A 20,717-nucleotide genomic window follows, 5' to 3' on the forward strand; every position below is an offset into this window, starting at 1 on the left:
GTGACTGTAGAATGATATAAGATAACTCAGACAAAATATCTAGTGGGTGTGATGAATGGCAGCTAGTTCTGAATGTAGAAAAAACATAAGTTAATTAAGATGAGTAGGGAAAAAAGTGTATTGTTCGGTTGCAGAATTAGTAATGTTCTGCTTGACACAGTCACATAATATAAGTATCTGGGTGTAATGTTGCAAAGTGATATGAAATGGAATTGGCATGGTCCACTTTGATTTATTGGGAGAATTTTAGGACAGTGTGGTTCATCTGTAAAGGAGACCACATATAGGACACTAGTGGGCCTATTCTTGAGTCTGCTTGAGTGTTTGGGATCTGCATCAGGTCAGATTAAAGGAAGACATTGAAGCAATTCAGAGGTGGGCTGCTGGATTTGTTACCTGTAGGTCTGACCAACACACAAGTATTATGGAAATGCTTTGGGAACTCAAATGGGAATACCTGGAGGGAAGACGACATTGTTTTCGAGGAATACCGTTGCGAAAATTCAGAGAACTGGCATTTGTAGCTGACTGTAGAGCAATTCTACTACTGCCAACATACATTACACTTAGGGACCATGAAGATAAGATATGAGAAATTAGGCATATCTGTGATTGGAACAGGAAAGGAAATGACTGGTAGTGGTACAGGGTACCTCTGTCAGGCACTGTACAGTGATTGTGGGGTCTGGACATTGGTATGTATGTAGATGCACTGCATTCGACTCTCCTCATTTTTTAAAACTTTTCCTTAGCTTTCAGCAAACAGCTTAACTGCTGTTTCTTTGGAAAGGAATAATAATAATAATAATAATAATAATAATAATAATAATAATAATAATCCTCATCATCAAGTGGTACGTTTGTGATGCAGTACAATATAGAATGGTGATGAAATGAACATTTATTTATCGATACATTCGGGTGTGTAGGCATATCACAGTAAAATAATATCGATCTGTATCTGCTTAGAAATATGCAAGCTATATTTGTACTGCTTTTGGGGCATCAATAGGAAGCGGCTATCCTACTATCCCCAACCGTAATGTGGCCGCACTTAAAAGGCTCCTACACACGCAATAATTTATCGGCCGACCGACCGAACAATTTCGTGGCACTCTACATACGTCCTGACCGACTGCACTTAGCGATTGCAATGCCGCCCTTTTATTGTAATTTGTTTATCTCGTTCATTCTTTATATTCTGTCCGCAGCTCGTGGTCTAGTGGCTAGCATTGCTGCCTCTGGATCACGGGGTACCGCGTTCGATTCCCAGATGGGTTGGGGATTTTCTCTGCCGGGGACTGGGTGTTTGTGTTGTGACTGTGTAACAATTAGGACTTTGTACGGGCGCTGATAACCGCACAGTTGAGCACCCCACAAATCAAACATCATCATCATTGTTTATATTCTATGAGATCCCACTTGGTTTTACACAGAAAAAAAAGGGAGGTTTGCCTTGGTTGGTTTAGAGGTACCAAGGCCAAAAAGGCCGATAGGAAGCTGTGAGCAAAGAATTGGCTAGAGCAAGAAAACAAATTTACCCACGTTCTGTGACTTAAGCAGTTGGGACCCGATGATTTTCGTAATTATCTAAGAAAGGATGAAACATGCATTTCGGCACTGCTGAACATTTTTAATGATCAAGTGTACAGTCAAGCGAGAGGCTGTAAGCTGCAAGGAGAGACTGTTAGCTACATTACAATTTCTAGTTAGTGGTAGAAGTTACGGGGATCTCAAATTCAATGCTGCCGCATCCCATCAATTAAAATGTTTCCTGAAACCTGCATCGTGATTTATAGTTGACTGAGGAAATACATAGTGGTAAGCCAAAATCAATAAAACAAAAGATGTCCAAGTAAACGTTATTAATTTATCTATATGTAGCATGAAAGATGACCTATAAGTTTAAGAAACTCATTTCAAATTCGAAGAAGAAAGACTACAAATGTTGGTGGCACACATCATCTAATAAATACAACCAATGAACCAAGCTGGTTTATTGAATTAACGTCCATCCAATATATCGGAAATAAAACCTAAAAATATAACTACGTAAGGTCAACTGACTTTTTTATTCTTTCTATATCCTGCACGAAACCATTATGGATTCGTTAAAAAAATGAAATAAGCGCTTCATTTCTCGCATCTATATGTTATACTCCCCGCACTACGTCTCCCAGAAACATCTGCAGTCTTTTTAATTTCTTCAGAAACTCTGTCCTTACAGTTTCACCTACCTCGCACCCTGTTATACAACACGATGGCAAAAGATGAATTTTTGTCAGGCGATTGGCATGACAGCGCTAAACAATACACAATTTGTTGGGTGCAGTGGTGGTGGTGGTGGTGGGGGGGGGGGGGGGGGGGGGTTCGACTGTCGGGTGGTCCCCTTCCGCCTACACACGTCCAGTTTGTTGGCCACGCTATTGGTGCGTGTGCAGGGGCCTTTTAGTGGCGCCGTTTGGGAGGCGCGAAGTGCGGTGGACGCGGGCCAGCGCTGCCTGCCAATTCCGAGGCTGGCGTGACGTCACAGGTCGCCGGCCGGCAGGCGGCCTACTTGGCCCCTACTTTACGCACGGCAGCTGCCTCACTTTAAAAGCTCAGGTGTAATCTAGTTTGATCCGCTGCACTCACGTCGGCGCAGTTCTTAACCGGACAGCACCTGCCCCTCAGAAGCGAGAAAAAGAGTCATCTTCCCCGCCCGATGACGGCGGAGACTTGTTTTCGACTTTGTTATTCAGCAAGGCGTATGAATGGAAGACCAAAAGAAAAATGCCTTCTGCGGCTATATCGAGGGCGTGGCATGGCGAGACGGGCCACCACCTAGGGCGGGAAACCCATTAGATAAAGAAAATACAAGGAATACGGTGTAAGTAACCGGGAGAGTTACGTGAGCTATCCTATTCCTTGTTTTGCTATCTTGAGCTAACAAGGAGGAGCCTTTACGGCCCTTTACACGCTCAAGTCTGCCTGAGCAGACCATGTTTGCGACGACCGTTTGCGCATCTCGTCTGTAGTATTCAATTCGAATTTACACCTTCAAACAACAATGTAGCTTTCTCCCAATCCTGAATCAGTATCCTGCGAGTGCAGAGTATTTTCTGGCAATGACGAAATTAAGAAAATTTGCTTAGAAGATAATTATTTTCTCTATTGCTATTATTTACAGTTATAAAAAGAGACACCCCAGTACGCAGAAGAGTAGCTTTTAAAACGTGTAACGCTTTTGCATATTAATCTAGCGTAAAAAAGAAACCAACCCTTAACTATGTAGGACGAAGAGTCGTTCTTTGTGTTGTCGCAGTATGTTACGCCTTATACAGGGTGTTTCGAAAATACTGTTACAAACTTGGGGACAGGTTCCTCACACCACAACAAGAAAAAAAGTCGAGTAAACATGGGTTTTAAACTGCATACCTTAAGAACTATTAGCACTTGTTTCACAGAAGACATGTATTTCACAGTAGCGAAGATGAACAAGTCTTCATAGCTCTTAAGGTATGGATTTTAGAGCGAAGGCTTAGAGTCATAACGGTGTTTTGAGATGAACGCTAAATAAATTTTGCAACAAGAGAAACACTATCACTGCTGCCACCTAAGTTCACGTTGCTGATAATCGTGGCACCTCCTGGTTCATTCAACAATTTCCCAGCTTTAAAATTAAGACACTGGTGAAGCACATATGTCAAAATATACGTCATCGTGACTCCAAACCCCCTTTATTACAGATTTTTTTCTTGCTTTGGTGTAAGGAACCTGTCCCCAGAGTTTGTAAAAGTGTTTTTGAAACATACTGTATAAGGTACAATGAAACTGTAATGGGGAATTCGCTAAGCGCTTGTGAAAGACTTACAGTAACATTGAGATACTTGGTAACTGGCAAAAACTAAGCTTATCTGAAATTTTCTGCTGTGATATCACAGTAAGCGTTGAGACACATCATTCCAGAAACATGTCGTGTCATGTATGAAGTACTAAAGCACTTAATCTGGTCCGCACAGCTGGTCTGCGTAAATTCGATCGCAGTCAGATTTGGCACAAGCCAAACACTGACATTAACAAAGACACATTTTTTAGTCCGCGATTCATTCACACACAACGATTTATCTGTACGTACAGCCAAGGTAATGCAGATATCTGAGGGCGTAAAGGGGCCTTTATCCTCAGCCTGCGACTTTAAACGCGCGCTGTTCTCACAGTGTCATTTCGTCCTAGTCGCATCATAAACCGAATTCTGTTACTCATGGTTTTAAAAAAATAGAAGGAATGTACTTGGAACAGGGTTAAAACGTATGCAAATGCCTAATCACTAATTGCAGTCTATAATATGGCAGTATAAGCCTAGTCTGGGATTGAATCAGTAGTAGTAATGGTGGTAGTAGTGGAAGTATTAGTAGTAGTCTTAGTAGTAGTAGTAGTAGTAGTAGTAGTAGTAGTAGTAGTTGTTGTTGTTGTTGTTGTTGATGATGATGATGATAATGATGATGAGACTGGAAGGGATGAAATCTAGTGCTAGCACATAGCCTTCTCCTTCTGAGTAGCCCAAGAAGGCCACTGAGTCGAAGTTCACAGACTGTCTCTAGCATTAAGGTTATGTAGTAACAGTGCACTTGTTTCACTCACCTGCCACCTTCGTTTCTCACAATGTTAGGTGTTACGTGCCTTAGCTCCATGAGATACTGTGAAAAGGTTTCGGGTTTGACCTACGGCATTACCATAAAATCTAGTCAACAAACATTTTGTGCTGCAACTTCCCCTCTCCTTTTCACTCAAATACTGTCAAAAATTGAACAATTTTAATGGCAAAATTTCTGGACAAAGGAAAATTTGCCATCAATGGGGTTAAAGTTAGCCTGCATTTTAACATTAATTTCCACTGCAGCTGTAGCCAAAGCCGTAACTTATTTATCCTTGTAAAATTTCGATTGGATTTTAAGTGACTTGCATACTAAGGTAAAGCAGCAGGCTAAAATGCAGTACTCCATTATACTTCAATGTGTACAGATTACGTACTACTTTCTGTGTTCGTATCCAACGACTAAAACATTCAGTTGGAGTGCAACGTTATTCCCCATCCATGATTGTGCTAAGCCTGAACGGCTTACCATCGCAGAGCAGTTAAGATTTTTCTCTACAGTGTAGGAAACGTGTTCCTAGCAGTAGCTAATACAACTCGCTATTCATATTCACTAATTTGCTTGTTGAACGATTACTAAAATCCTGCCTCACGTTCTGTACTCATAGAATCATATCACGAGCACAGTCTGAAAAGTTTTGTAGCACAAGACAATGCGTTTATGCTGAATGATTCTGTACTTACCAGGTAAGTGCTAAAGAGTAATTCACAGGGTTATGACATGACTGTTTTCGCTGAATGCTCCACTTACGCGTGTAACATTTTTTTGAGAAGAGTTTCGAAACGCCTTGGTTACCGCGCAACCACAGTCATCTTACTGCTGGGCTTGTAAGCGACTAGGATTTATTGGCTCGTGAAAGTACTGCTTCAACTGAGGCAGTCATTCCAATTTTATACGTCTTTAAAAGTGCGAATTTTAAAGTACCATCTTTTCTGTTAAGGTGCTCAGAGGCCCATTTTTTTTTTCCTTTTCTCTTAGAGGAACTGTTGATCCATTAGGACGCTACAGTAATGACCAATTCACATTCTGAAAAATTATCCTTGCCGGAACCATTTAGAGTTATGGAACACTTTTGATTGGGCTCTCCAAATATCTTTCCTTCCTGAAGTGACAAAAGAAGACATCGTGAAAAATTGGATTTTCTGCCAATAATCCGCGTCGTACTTGCACGCACAAACTCCGTCGGGTGCGACCTATGCTGAATCCAGTGTGGAACGGGTCCAGTCTGGAGTCAGGACTCGTTCCAGACTGGATTCAGCATAGGGCGCACCTGACGAAAATTGCGAGATACGCGACCGAAATATCGTGCAAGTACGACGCGGATTGCCGGCAGAAAATGCTATTTTCCAAGATGGCAACTCCTCGTCGGGAAAGCCTGAAGACCTACATCAAAAGAAGAGTCTGTTAGTCCACAGCTCTGCGTCTAAGAAACCGCGTGTATAAATAATTTAGAGACTGACAATCCGCCATCACAACATGCCAGTCAATGGAAACGCACTTCACAATACTCAGAAGTCCGTTGATCATTTCTTGGCGTAGTCTGCTTGTTTTATACTATTCTATGAAGCCAACACGTTCATATCTGAAACTCATTCTGACCTCAGGAGCACTAGATCTCTTGGCAGGCACGCCATCTGCGCCTGCGAGAACGTTTGGTCCTTGCCAGGAAATTAAGGAGACTTTCTCGGTACCGAGAGGTACACCGCGAAACCGCTGTTCTTGTGATGTGGAGGTGCTCTAGAAAAGAGGACCTCGCGAGGTCGTAACGGTGTGCTGCGCGCTACTAGAGACGGCAGGTCAGAGAGTAGCTTCCGACTGCACAGACGGCTGCCACTTGAGCGGGCCGTGGGCGTGTGGGTGGTGGCCGTTGAGCGCCTCGTGCATGGACACGCCCCGCGAGAAGGAGCTGTGGAGCGCCACGGACGTGTAGTTGGTCGCCGTGGAGGAGACGGCGGTCCGCGAGGACGGCTGCGCGGCGAGGCGGCCGCGGCGGCAGCGCTGCGGCACGAACGTCAGCACGAACGTGCGCCGGTACTTGTCCGAGAGCGCGCAGTACAGCAGGAAGTTGCACGCCGAGTGCACGGCCGCCATGAAGTTGAAGATGTTGCCCAGCGCCAGGCGCACGTTGTTCTCCGTCTCGCCCGGCTGCCCGCCGCGGAACACCGTGTACAGCAGCATCGCGGCCGTCGGCGTCTGGCACACCATGAACAGCACCACCACCGCGATCAGCGTCACCGTGATGCGGTTCTCCTGGCGCTGGTTGCTGTCGCACTGGTCCACCTGCCGACAGTGCAGCGTGCTACTCATCCCGTCAGGGAGAAAAAAACTGAAAAAAGTGAGAAACAAGTATGAATGGAACAAATCTACATCTACATCCAAATTCCGTGGGCCACTCTACGGTATTCGGAGAAGGATACTTCTGGTACAGCGCCTTCGAGAATGTTTGATCCTTGCCAGGAAATTAATGGAGTCTCTCTCTGTATTAGCTCTAATTTCTCTGATTTTCTCGTTGTGGTCATTTCACTAGACGTACACTATCTGATCAAAAATATCAGGGCACCTGGCTGAAAATGACTTACAACTCCGTTGCGCCCTCCATCGGTAACGCTGGAATTCAACATGGTGCTTAGCCTTGATGACAGCTTCCACTCTCGCAGGCGTACGTTCAATCAGATGCTGGAAGGTTTCTTGGGGATTGGCAGCCCATTCTTCACGGAGTGCTGCACTGAGGAGAGCTATTGGTGTTGCTCGGTGAGGCCTGGCTTGAAGTCGGCGTTCCAGAACATCCCACAGCTGTTCTATAGGATTCAGGTCAGGACTCTGTGCAGGCCAGTCCGTTACAGGGATGTTATTGTCGTGTAACCACTCCGCCACAGGCCGTGCATTATGAACAGGTCCCGGCGGAGGTTCGAGTCCTCCCTCGGACATGGGTGTGTATCTTTGTCCTTAGGATAATTTAGGTTAAGTAGTGTGAAAGCTTAGGGACTGTGCTCGATCGTGTTGAAAGATGAAGTCGCCATACCCGAACTGCTCTTCAACAGTGGAAAGCAAGAAGGTGCTTAAAACATCAATGTAGGCTTGTGCTGTCATAGTGCCACGCAAAACAACAAGGGGTGCAAGCCCCCTCCATTGAAAACACGACCACACGATAAAACCACCGCCTCCGAATTTTACTGTTGGCACTACACACGCTGGCAGATGACGTTCATCGGGCGTACTGTCATCGTATCACCACGTTGTGTACTGTGTTTCGTCACTCCACACAACGTTTTTCTACTGTTCAATCGTCCAATGTTTACGCTCCTTACACCAAACGAGGCGTCGTTTGGCATTTACCGCTGTGATGTGTGGCTTATGAGCAGCCGCTCGACCATGAAATCCAAGTTTTCTCACCTCCCGCCCAACCGTCATAGTAGTTCCAGTGGATCCCGATGCAGTTTGGAATTCCTGTGTGATGGTCTGGATAGATGTGTGCCTATTACACATTACGACCCTCTTCAACTGTCGGCGGTCTCTGTCAGTCAACACACAAGATCGGCCTGTACGCTTTTGTGCTGTATGTGTCCCTTCACGTTTCCACTTCAGTATGACATCGGTAACAGAGGACCTAGGGATGTTTCGGAGTGTGGAAATCTGGCGTACTGACGTATCCCATTCTGCTCTCTCACGATATCTAATGACTACTGAGGTCACTGATATGGAATACCTGGCAATAGGTGGCAGTACAATGCAACTAATACGAAAAACTTATGTTTTTGGGGGTGTCCGGATACTTTTGATCACATAGTATATGTGGGAAGAACATCGCGATGTGGTTCTCCTGACACTGGTTGCTGTCGCACTGGTCGACCCGCCGACAGTGCAGCGTGCTACACAGCTTGTCAGGGGAAATATGTAAAGTAAGTGAGGAGCAAGTGTGAAAGGAACAACTCTACGTCTACATCTATATCTACATTCAATGGACTACCATACGGTGTGTGGCGAAGGATACTTCTCGTACCACTAGCTTCTCCCCTCTTCCCTGTTCCATTCGCGAATGTCGTGTGGCAAGAATGTTTGTTAATAACCCTCTGCATTAGCTCTAATTCCACTGATATTCTCGTTGTGGTCATCTGGAAGTAAGTAATATGTTGTGCGACATCAACATCTACATGATTATTGAGCATTTCACAATTAAGTGCCTGGCAGAGTGTTCATCGAACCACCTTTGAACTATTTCTCTGTCGTTACTCTCTCTAACAGCGCGCTGAAAAGGAACGAACACAAATCTTTCCGTGCGAGCTCTAATTTCTCTCTGTGTAGATGGGAACCAATGACATATATTTATACTCTGTGGAGACAGTCGGTTATTGAAATTTCATGAGAAGATCTTGCCGCAGCGGAAAACGCCTTTATTTTAATGATTGCCATCGCAATTCATGTATCATATCCGTGGAACTCTCTCCTCTATTTCACGATAATACAAATGGAGCTGCCTTTCTTTGAACTTTTTCGATGTCATCCTTCAATTCTATCTGATGTGGTGCCCACATCGCCCAGCAGTACTCCAGAAGACGGCTGATCAGCGTACTGTAAGCAATCTCTTTAGTAGACCTTTTACATTTTCCGAGTGTTCTGCCAATAAACCGCAGTCTTTAGTTTGTTTTCCCCACAGCATTGTCTACGTGATTTTCCAATTTAAGTTATTAGTAACTGTGATCCGTTAGTATTTAGTTGAGTTTACAGCCTTCAAATGTGTGTGATTTATCGTATAACTACAATTTAGCGGATTTCTTTGTGTGTTTATGAGGATGACTTCACACTTTTCTTTATTTAGAGTCAATTGCCGCTTTTTGCACCATACAAGTATCTTCTCTAAATCGTTTTTTATCATCTGATGACTTAATGAGACGGTAAATGACATCATTTGCAGACAATCTAAGAGGGCTGGTCAGATTATCTCCTAAATCGTTTATGTATAGAAGGAACAGCAGAGGGCCTATAACACTTCCTTGGGCAACGCCAGATATTACTTCTATTTCACTCCATGACTTTCCGTCAGTTATTACGAATTGTGACCTGTCTGACAGGAAATCACGAATCCAGTCACACAGCTGAGACGATACCCGCGTTCGTGCTGACGATACCCACTGGCATGCAATTTAATTAGAAGTCTCTTGTGAGGAACGGTATCAAAAGCCTTCCGGAAATCTAGAAATATGGAGCCAATTTGATATCCCTTGTCGATAGCACACAACATTTCGTGAGAATAAAGAGCTAGTTGTGTTTCACGAGAACGACATTTTCTGAATCTCTGTTGGCTATTGCCAATAAATCATTTTCTTCGAGGTGATTCAAAAATGGTTCAAATGGCTCTAAGCGCTATGGGACTTAACATCTGAGGTCATCAGTCCCCTAGACGTAGAACTACTTAAACCTAACTAACCTAAGGACATCACACACATCCATGCCCGAGGTAGGATTCGAAACTGCGACCGTAGGAGCAGCACGGTTCCGGACTGAAGCGCCTAGAACCGCTCGGCCACAGCGGCCGGCTTCGTGGTGGTTCATAATGTCCCAACACAGTATATGTCCCAAAATCCTACTGCAAATCGACGTTAGTAATATGGTTCTGTAATTCAGCGGATTATTCACATTTCCTTCCTTGGGAATTGGTATGACTTGGGCTACTTTCCAGTCACTGGGTCCGGATGTTTCGACGAGCGAGTGGTTGTATATGTTTGCTAAGTATATAGCTATTGTATCAGCAGACTCTGAAAGGAACGTGACTGGTATACAGTCTTAAACGGAGGCGTTGCCTTTAAGTGTTTTAAGCTGCTTCGCTACACCGAGAATATCTACTTCTAAGCTACTCAGCTTGGCAGTTGTTCTTGATTCGAATTCTGGAATATTTAGCTCGTCTTTTTTTGTGAAGGAATTTCGGAAAACAGTCTTAAGTAACTCTGCTATAGTGGCATTGTCATCAATAACATCACCACTGTCATCGCGCAGTAAAGCTATTGGTTGCACATTTCCACTGGTGTACTTCACATCTGATCAGAAACTCTTAGGGTTTTCTGCCAGCTTTCGGAACAGAGTTTCGTTGTTGGATACACTTTCGGAATTCCAGTACTAAACCTCTCCGTAATGCGTAACGCCTCTCTTGCAGCGCCTGCCATTGGAATTTGTTGAGTATCCCCGTAGCGCTCTCGCACCAACTAAACGATCCCGCAACGAAATGTGCCGCTCATCGTAGGATATTATCGACCTCGCCTATTAATCCATCCTGGTAAGGGTCCCAAACTGTTGAGTGATACTCGAGAATCGGTCAAACAAGAGTCGTTTTTATTCATACAGGTGCTTCTCTTTTCTCCAAAGCTATCTTCAGTTTTCCTGTAGGTGGCATCTATTTTTACCCCAGTTATGCATGCTTCTAGTTCACCACATTTCTCGTCTAGCAATTCCTGCTTTGTTATTTTGTACTTTAAGTTAATCTTATTTTTAGTCGTCTGTATTCCCTTTTGCCTGCTTCATCTGGGGCATTTTTCTATTTTCTCCTTCTGTCAGTTACATTGAATGTCTCGTGCTTTATCCAACATTTTCTGTTGAGCTTTGTCTAATTGCCTGTTCGATACTCTGCTGCCTTCACTATTTCATCTCTAAAGTCTACCCACTCGCCTTCTCTTGCGTCCCTTAACAATGTTTCACGCAACTATTACCTAAGGTTCACATTCAGATTCTCAACAACCATTGGTTCTTTTAACTTATACAGGTCACAAAGCCGTAATTTCTTACCTTACTGCAATTTCTTCAGTTTTAATCAGCATATCATAACCAATAAATTGTCAGCAGAGTCCACATCTGTCACTGGAAATGTTTTGCAGTTTAATATCTGATTTCGAAATATAGCCTATTTAAAACCTTCCAGAATCCCTATATCTCTGCCACTTATACAATCTTCTTTTTCTCCTGCTATGTTTCCTTCTCTTCCTTTTCCTACTATTGAGTTCCAACCTCCCCCCACAATTAAATTTTCATCTACTTTGATCATCTCAATAATTTCCTTTACCTAATCATACACTCCCTCAATCCCTTAATCTTCTGTAGAACTAGTTGATATATAAACCTGTGCTGTCGTGTTGTGTGTTGGCTTCGTGTCTGTCTTGGCTACTACAATGCGTTCACTATGCTGTTCATTGTAACTTACCCGCATTCCTAGTAGACCTACTTTTGCACTACGCATTGATAGCTCCGTACTCATCTGATCAGAAGTCCTGTTCTTCCGGCCACTGCAGTAATGCTCACTACATCTAACATCAAACTACCGACTTCCCTTGTCAAATTAAGGGCTCTAACGTTCCACTCTTCGATCCACATAATGTCAGTTTTGTTTTTCCTGAAGTCGACGTCTTTGCCCGGAGATCTGAATGGAGGGGACTGTATTATCTCTGGAATATTTTATCCAAGAGGATGTCACCATCATTAAGCTATGCAGTAGAGCTAGATGCTTTCGAGGGAAAAAAGACATAACGGCAGCAGTTTCCTATTAGTTTCAGCCGTTCAGAGTACCAGCACACCAAGGCCATGTTGGCTGATATTGTAAGGCCACGTCAGTCAGTTAGCCAGAATGTTGGCTCTGTAACTATTGAAAAAGCTGCTGACCCTCTTTAGGAACCATAGGTTAGTGAGGCAACTCTACAGACACCCTTTCAATGCGGTTGCACCTATGGTACGGTAACTTGTATCGTCGAGGAACGGAAGCCACTCCTCCTCAGCAAGGCCTTCGATTCATCGTCGAGTCCAAGTATGACCATAATATTCGCAGATGAGCCCCACTTAAGCTTTCAAAGTAGTGGTGTGTGTGTGTGTGTGTGTGTGTGTGGATTTTTATATCTTTACGACACACAGGCGTACTTACCTTTTCAAATGAAACTGTAACGGTAGTCGTAACATTCTCGGGTTTTCTGTGCTATCTGTCTGCGGTGTGGTAGTGCGTCGAATGCCATTCGGAAATAGAGGAATCAAAATTGACGTATCCACCAGTGTCTATCGCTTCAGTATATAGTGTAAAACTAAAGGGGCAGTGGTTCAAATGAGTGTTGTTTCACGAAGCCGTGCTGCTTTATGAGAAAAATTCATTTGCACCAGGAGTCTAATGAAGCTTGAGCTTACAATATACTCACGGAATATGCAGCAGATGGACGTTAAGGAAACAGGTCTGCAATTCGATACATCAGTCGTTTTATTCCTTTTATAAACAGAAGTGACTTGCGTTCGTTTTGCCAGGAGTTACAGCACGCTGCGCGAGAGATTCTTCATAAATTAAAGCTCGGAGAACAAGTAATTCCGAAGCACATTCAATGTAAAATCTGACAGAAATTCCTTCAGCACCAAGAGTCTTGTTCATTTCGAGTATTTCAATTGCTTTTCAGTGCTGGAGTATTTATTTTAGTACCACCCGGTTGAGAGGGTGTCCGTCGGCCAAACGTTGGTTTCACGGTAGAATTCTCATGCTTGAATCCATTTTTAAACGCGAAATTTAATATTTGAGCTTTCTTTCTGTTGTCTTCAGTTTCAAGACCGTACTGATCTCTGAGACACAGAATGGAAAGTTTGGATCCGTTTGTAATACAACACTCTCTAGGGGAGGCAGATTCATTAAATAGTGAATAATTAGTGTTACTGAAGGACAGGAAGCCATTGCAACCATAAGTAACGGAATAACTTGAATTTGTTAATGAGTATTTAATATTATTATCACATTTGTGATGCGAGGCAGATGAGAGATACTAGATATGTGATGATAATATGTAAGTATAGAGGACTTTTCATCAATTTTTCGGACAGGTATTTCATTTCATTAAGAAGTTGGCAATTTTAGAAGGTGTTTTCAGCTAAAAGTAAGCACGTTGTAGGGACTTTTACCAAGCCTCGTACATGGAACATCAGAGAGGCGGCTTCAGCAGTAACAAGATGTCAGTGTCTGGCAACCCAGTGTTTTATCAAAAGCTGTGATAATGATATGGATTTGAATGACAGCAAAAATTGTCCCTTTCTGGATAGAATGTGTTTTTTTGAGTTTCTACATTTTAAATAGCACCCAAAATAAGCGCTCGTGCTCATTTTGCTGGATGGTCTTCTACACGCAACACGCGTCCAGCCACATTGACCCACAACTGAGACAACATTTTGCAATAATTTACCTGACAGGCTGAGATGTCAGAAGGTCCGAGGAAGCTACAGATTTTTTCCGGGTGAAACAGTTTACAGTCTCGTTACTGGCAAGTGGCGACAATTAGGCACATCAAAATTACGATGGAAATTCGCAGTTACGATCCCCCTAAGCCGCCGCTAAGTCAATCTTCGACGTTCTATAGCCGTGTGCCATTACTAGATTCAATCTCTCTCGGTCGCTCCCAGCTTTTGATATTCAATTTCCATTATCGCATCGTTCCGTGATTCCTTGTGTGAGCTGTTTTTCCCGTTGACCGAGCGCTGTAGCCGGTTCGTTAATCGTTGATTATTTACGACCAGTAACTCCCCAACACTGATTCTTTATAGGGTCAAAAGTCCATGAATTGTTTTGTAGGGCTGTTAACTGGAAAAAGTTTAGGAAATATTTGAAATTGTAATTAAAATTAGATGGTAGTCGCTAAGTGCTCTCAACATCAAACACTGGGCGAGTGCAGACTGGGCAATTTGTGCTCTGTTTCAAGGAAAGTTAGTTTTTCACGCATCTCAATGTTTGACATCATATTCCCTGCATCTCCTGAGCTATGTGTCATATGATGATATAACTTGCAGGTACATTCAGTGGTGTATGTGGACACTGTCTGCAAAATATGTTGCAAATAGGGTTAGTAGTAAAGAAGTAATAAATTAAAACGTCATGCCTGATGCTGAAATTATACTACATGAACTGGAAATTGTAGTAAGCGATAAACTTTTCTATTTTTTTATTTTGTGTGCGTGTGTGGGAGGGAGGAGGGGGGAGATTTAAGCGAGAAACTGTTTCTAAAAGGTTTGAAAGGTTTGAAATTATGTGTAAAACTTGTTGGAAGTCGCAAAGTGCTCTCATTTTCAAATAATGGATTAATATTGTCTGTGGAATTAGCAGAGTGAGTTACACTGCCTCAAGCTATATACACAAACTGTAATATTTGACTTATTGTGTTGAAGCTTTACTGGAAGATAATTACTCTTAATTTAAAATTCGGTCAGTAATTATACGACAGACTGAAAAGTTTTGTTGCCCTTGTAAGCCGTTAGATAGGGAACCTGCAACTAGGACCAGGTGACCATTTTAGTCTTTTAGTTATACAGATAAAGGCATTTTTGTCACTCACTACATTGCTGTGTAATTAACTATATGTGTGAGTTTTCTTGTAAATGAACTCTTGGATATCTGTGAACACTATATCTGTTTAATTTAGTTCACAGTCGACTCTTATTTATGGAGAATTGTGCTACCCCTCCTGTCCTTAGTTTTAGTGACGCTAGACCATCATTACTGTCGTCAAGTGTGACTCCAAAGCGGATGAAATCTGCTGCAGGAGAAGAATTTGAGCCATTCGGCAACGCTCAGGACAGCGGGCTGGAGTAGTCGGGTGGGCCATTTTTATGCTATGCCGATCAGCAACGCACTATCTGCTTTCACACATTCATTGATTTTACATAGGCTAGTACCTCCTAAGCTTTCCTGCATGGGCTTGCCTTAAAATATGATTGTGGAAATTGTTGTCGCCTTCATGCGCAGGCCTCCTTAAGCAGGTAAGAATAACTGCTTGGTTTTCTCTGTTAGCTCTACTTGTTTCCTTTGTATGAACCAACATGAGTTCCAAAAACAACGATTGTTTGAAACCCAGCTTGTTCTGTTCGTCGACGAGACCCAGAAAGCAGTAGATATCGGCGCCTAGGTTGATGCTGTGTTCCTTCACTCCCGGAAGGCGTTCTGTACAGTTTCGCATGCCCGCATGATTGTACTGAGGAATTTCTAACAAATAGGACACATTAGCTCACCCTCAACGGAGAAGAATCTTGAAACATAAAATTAATTTCAGTTGTGCCCCGAGGGAGTGTTATAAGACTATTACGTTTCTGAATACGAGGGTGGTTTGACAAGTGTGATAAATTTCTATGAAGGAATGGAACATTTCCGTTGCGCCTTTATGATTGGTAAGCTTGATTATTATAAGGATCGTATAAATAACTCCAACAATGTATAGTGTACAGTCTGCTGTTGATACCCGTCTGAATTTGTCAGGCCGGCCGGTGTGGCCGAGCCGTTCTAGGCGCTACAGTCTGGAACCGCGCGGCCGCTACGGTCGCAGGTTCGAATCCTGCCTTGGGCATGGATGTGTGTGATGTCCTTAGGTTAGTTAGGTTTAAGTAGTTCTAGGGGACTGATGACCTCAGATGTTAAGTCCCATAGTGCTCAGAGCCTTTTGAACCATTTGAATTTGTCAGTGTATCGACTGCGACTGAAAATTGAGGAAACCTAGTTTCGTGATGTTAGTAAACATTTGCATTTGAATGGTTGGACTGTCGCACAGGTCAAAACAGAACTGGACGAACCTTACGCGGAATTTGCACCATCACTGAAGACCATTTACTTTTGGATTACTGAATTCGAACGTGGTCGGACAAGCTCCGAAGACGAAGGGCCCTCTTGCCGTCCAATTGAGGTTACCATAAAGGAACCCCACTGACAAAATTCGTGATGTCGTAGTGTAAGGCGGCCGAATAAAAATTCATTAGATTTCTGAGACTGTATAAATCTCAACTGAGCGAGTGTATAACATCCTGCACGGAGAATTGACTATGTAGAAGCTGTGTGCGAGATGGGTGCCGCGATTACTCACAGTTGGGCATGAACGCATCGGGTACAACATTTTAAGACATTGTCTGGCGTCGTTTAATCGCAGTCAGCAAGATTTTTGCGCGAATTTATAACTGTTGACGAAACTTGGGTTCATCACAACACACTCAAGTCAAAACGGCAGTCAAAACAATGGCCAAAGGCTGATGAAAGTGGGTAAAGACCCTTTTGTCTGCTGGTAAGGTAGTGGCCACCGTTTTTTAGAGTTCCCAAGAAGTAACCTCATAGATTACTTGGAAAAAGGCAGAACCGCAACTGTACCCTATTACGCTTCGTTGTTGGATCGTTTGAAACTTGAGTTTGCTGGTAAAAAATCCAAGGTTGATGGGCAAAAAAGTGTTCTTTTACTAGGATAAAGCACCATACCACAGACCAGCCATCACAATGGCAAAAGTCTAAGAACTGGGCTCTGAATTAGTTCTTCACCCACCATTTTCAACAAACTTAGCCCTAAGTGACATCTTCCTGCTTGCTAACTTGAAACATTGGTTTTCTGGGAAGAAATTTTCGTCAAATGAGGAAGTGATAGTTGCAGGCAACGAGAAATTTGCAGAGTTTGAATGAATATGTATTTCCGGCGGGATGAAAGAGCTGGAGAATCGCTGGACCACGTGTATGTTCCTCAAAGGAGACTATATCGAGAAGTAAGGTAAGTTGTTTTCGAAACGATTTTTTACAATACTTATCAAACAACCCTCATACATATAAATATTCTAGTGGATAACGTAAGATCAGTGAGGATTTTCACAGATGATGATGTCGTATACAAAAATGTCGCAACGCAAGAAAGTTGTAGCGCAATGCAGGAAGAACTGCGGAGGATCGACGCTTGGTGCAGTTATTGTCAGTTGATCTCGAACATAAACAAATTTAACGTACTGTGCATAAATAGGCAGGAAGAACGATTAATGTAATGCAATTACAAAACAATCAGTGGGAGCAGTGGAACCCATAAAATATCTAGAAGCGTGTGTACAGAGAGATTTAAACTGGAACGACCTCTGAAACTAATCTCTGCCTCGTGATGACTGGGTGTTGTGTGATGTCCTTAGGTTAGTTAGGTTTAAGTAGTTCTAAGTTCTAGGGGACTGATGACCATAGATGTTAAGTCCCATAGTGCTCAGAGCTATTTGAACCATTTGAACCAATCTGAAACTAATGGTAGGTAAGACTCGCATTCACTGGAAAAATCATCAAGGAGTGTAGCGAAGCCATAAAGGAGGTAGCTTACAAAACCCTCGTTCGACCAGTAGCTGAACATTGAGGTCTGTAACAGGTAGGACTGATAGAGGGAATAGAGAAGTTCGAAAGAGCAGCAGTGTGTTTCGTTGCAGGTTCATTTAGTAAGCCGAAAATGCCACAGTAATGCTCACTCAACTCCAGTGGCAGACACTGCGAGAGATGTGTTCTGCATCACTGTGTGGATTACTGTTAAAGTTCTGAGAGCATACTTTTCTACAAGAGTCAACCAATATATTATTTCCTTCTACGTCTCGCGAAAGCTCATGAAAGTAAAACTGGAAAGATACGAGCCCACAAAGCATTTTACCAACAACGGTTCTTCACGTAAACTAATAGCGACTGTAATAGGAAAAGATGAAAGTGACTGAGCCATGTTAAGCACCCTCCGCTTTCAGGGTTTAGCTATAGGTATAGCGAGACTGTGTAATAATCAGTTTCGCTACATTCTCCAAATGGTACCATTACACCATCATTGGTATTTTCTTAAGCTTTATTTTCTTAAGCTTTATTTTCTTATTTCGTATTTACAAGTAGTTATCTATGCAGTGTTTCAGCATTGATCACAAATAGAATTGTAAAACTACCGTAGGCTACCTTAGACTACCATAAGCAAGTGTGGACTACGGTAGGTTTCCTAGTAGCTTTACTCAGTTAAGGTCGTACCCGCATCTCTTGTATGTTATACGTGTGGCGTACTTATCGGGCGTTAACTAGTAACGATCGCTTTCTTTACATATGCGATCAGTGTCTTAGATTGCCCTAAAAACCGGAAGCAGAGAGCCATCTAGAAACTGAGTGAGGATATATATAATGGGCCGGGTAACGTGAGGAACATTTTTGTCTTACATAGTCGTCGTCCTCTCTGATGCGTAAGAGTAAACAGTATTTACAGCAAAACTGAAATTGTCGCTGTTTAATTCAGTTTTTATTAGAAAATTGTAGATTTGTAATGTGAAACAGAGGGATGCTGTAGAAAAAATAAAACAAAAATACATCAAACATCGCTTCAATACTTCGACGAATCTATATCAGACATGTTTCTGTTATTCATAAACGATTTTCGCATCTATCGATAGTAACAGGACACTCTTGCCTTTGATCGTGATGAAGAACGTTCTGTTGAGTACAAGATATCAAAAATAATTGCGTACATATTTTAATGTTTCTGCATGCAAAAGGTACTAGCATCAAAAGTAACTGCTTTCGTTGCATGAAAGTGCAAAAGTTACGTGATAAACTACTTTTTATTACTCACAAAATGCATTTTATATTCTGCAACGATATAAAAATACACAATGGACTAATACCGAATGAGGTGTGGTTCTAATTACGTGCAAAACAAATCCACACATTTATTTATGTTTCTTTCCCTACCAGTTCTACCAATGCTGCCGGTAATCCTACGGTTTATTACGTCACTTATGTAGTGAAGCAAAATTACCGAACCGTGGTTTTGTTGCAGTGCAACTGTCATAACGACTCTAGTAGTATCCCAGCGCCGAAGCAGAAACACTGCACGAGAGGCAGGGCGTGCACGGTGCAGGGCTCCGGGTTGTCAACAGCCAACGGCTACGCAGCTGTTCAATCACGCACGGTACATCGCCGTTAATGACTGCACACACATCGGCTGCTGGCTGTACACGTGTGTGAAATTGATTATCCGAGTCTCTGATAATGGCAGCACGATACTGGTAAGTTAAGTTTTACAAAGCCTCTGATTTCACATAAACACTTTCCACTAAGAACTTGACCGCAAGGCCGCGCGGAGTGGCCGCGCGGTTAGAGGCGCCATGTCACGGATTGCGCAGCCGCTCCATGTCGGAGGTTCGAGTCCTCCCTCGGGCCTGGGTGTGTGTGTTGTCCTTAGCGTAATTTAGTTCAAGTTAGGTTAAGCAGTGAGTAAACTTAGGGACTGATGACCTCAGCAGTTTGGTCCCATAGGATCTTACCACAAATTTCCAAATTTTCCAACTTGACTGCAGGGTTTTTCCTCCACTACTTCCGCTATACGATAGCCTGCTCTCAACTAAATAGGTACCCCATTACTTACAGGAAGATCAGGACTCTAGGAAGTTAACAAGTTTCATTCACTCCCTTTATCTCAAACTATTTCTAATGTGGATGCACAAATGTTAAGAGAATATGTTCCTTAACATACTATTGCATTGTTTGAACATAGTTTGATATTATTACGAAACCTCTTCTGAAATACGGTGTATTAAACAAAAGTATTCTATATCTTGAGTATGGACCAAAACATGAAAAAAATTCCAGTAAAAAGCTGTGAGCACTTGTGCATCGTCGCTAGAGTGAAATAAATCTCTTCTACTGCCATCTATAGAATGCAGCAAGCAAAACACCAGAGCGTATAAAAATGGTTCAAATGGCTCTGAGCACTATGGGACTCAACTGCTGTGGTCATCAGTCCCCTAGAACTTAGAACTACTTAAACATAACTAACCTAAGGACATCACACACACCCATGCCCGAGGCAGGATTCGAACCTGCGACCGTAGCAGCAGCGCGGCTCCGGACTGGAGCGCCTAGAACCAGAGCGTATAATGTAATTTGGTTGCTATTACACACGAACTGCACTTGAGAGCCACTGCTAAAGGAGGTGCTCAGTATGGTGTGGAATATTACGCTTCTATTATGCTGGCAAGGACAAAGATAATACCGTAATGTAAACACGTTTCACAAACTTATCAAAACACAGACTCCTTCCATTAGAGCTAACGTATGCACTGCACCCGCCGGAAACCATGAATGTTTTACAGTAAGAGCACTAAGAGATATTTATAGCATGTTGGATCCAGGCGTCCTCATTTTTTTACTGCATTCTGTAGGTCGTTCTTAATAGCAAAGAGCATGCAGTAGACAAACGTGTTTCACAGTACCGAAGATGAACAAGTATGTATACCTCTTAAGTTCTGCAATATAGGGCTCGTGTTTACTGGATATTTGTTTTGGTTCATATCTCC

The 20,717-nt window shown here is 42.8% G+C and overlaps 1 protein-coding gene across 1 annotated transcript in view; it reads right to left on the reverse strand.

Moving 5' to 3' along the window:
* Nucleotides 1–3,551: 3,551 nt before the first annotated feature.
* Nucleotides 3,552–20,717, reverse strand: part of LOC124613421 (FMRFamide receptor-like) — a 47,424-nt gene continuing 30,258 nt past the window's right edge. The window contains exons 5-6 of the mRNA XM_047142124.1: nucleotides 6,623–6,917; nucleotides 3,552–3,652 (exon numbers count right to left, since the gene is read on the reverse strand). Of these exons, the coding sequence (XP_046998080.1) occupies nucleotides 3,552–3,652; nucleotides 6,623–6,917 (396 nt within the window). The remainder of the gene's footprint in view (nucleotides 3,653–6,622; nucleotides 6,918–20,717) is intronic.

Source organism: Schistocerca americana, chromosome 4 (genome assembly GCF_021461395.2).
Source record: "Schistocerca americana isolate TAMUIC-IGC-003095 chromosome 4, iqSchAmer2.1, whole genome shotgun sequence".
Lineage (NCBI taxonomy): Eukaryota > Metazoa > Arthropoda > Insecta > Orthoptera > Acrididae > Schistocerca > Schistocerca americana.